At 24.7% G+C, this 571-nt stretch overlaps 1 protein-coding gene across 1 annotated transcript; it reads left to right on the top strand.

Annotated features, from left to right (window-relative positions):
• The first annotated feature begins 29 nt into the window (after positions 1 to 29).
• Chro.80262 (hypothetical protein) lies at positions 30 to 404 on the top strand. The annotated part of the gene is made up of 1 exon (XM_659722.1): positions 30 to 404. The coding sequence occupies one exon, from the start codon at positions 30 to 32 to the stop codon at positions 402 to 404; it is 375 nt and encodes a 124-aa protein (XP_664814.1).
• The last annotated feature ends 167 nt before the right edge of the window (positions 405 to 571 follow it).

The following is a 571-nucleotide window of genomic DNA, read 5'->3' as shown; positions in this document are numbered from 1 at the left end:
TGATTATTACTTCCAACTTAAGAAGAGCCATGGAAACTTCAAATTTGATTTCAAAAAGATCCTCTGAAAATTGCAAAATTTGTGTATTGGATTTTGTTAGAGAAAAAGCCTTATATATGTCGGATGTTCCTTGTTTATCTAAAGAAGAAATTATCAAAAATTACCCAAAAGCTGATATATCATTTCTTCCTGACACCAACTTTAAAGATTATATTGTACTTCCAGAAGATCATGAACAAGTGGATCAAAGAATTCAACAATTTATTAATTTTATCAAGAATTATCAAGATCTTGAAAATAATGAAATTGTATTGGTATCCCATTATTACTTCTTGAAAAGGCTTTTAAAAGGTATTTTTATTGAAATTCTGATTATTTCAACTTTAATTAAATTAATCAATTAATTTCCATTTATTAGGATCTGTATTATGGCAATTACCAAATCTTGGAGTCATTACTATTCATATTGATAAAAATACTGGCAAAATTATTAATAATAATTTTTTTAGCTAGGCCCATATTAATTAACTTTCAATATACTTTTATTGCTTCTTTTTTTTTTTTTTATTTG

Source organism: Cryptosporidium hominis (assembly GCF_000006425.1).
Source record: "Cryptosporidium hominis TU502 chromosome 8 CHRO018102, whole genome shotgun sequence".
Lineage (NCBI taxonomy): Eukaryota > Apicomplexa > Conoidasida > Eucoccidiorida > Cryptosporidiidae > Cryptosporidium > Cryptosporidium hominis.
Note: the sequence above shows the minus strand (reverse complement) of the source record. Positions and strands in the feature narration are given on the sequence as shown.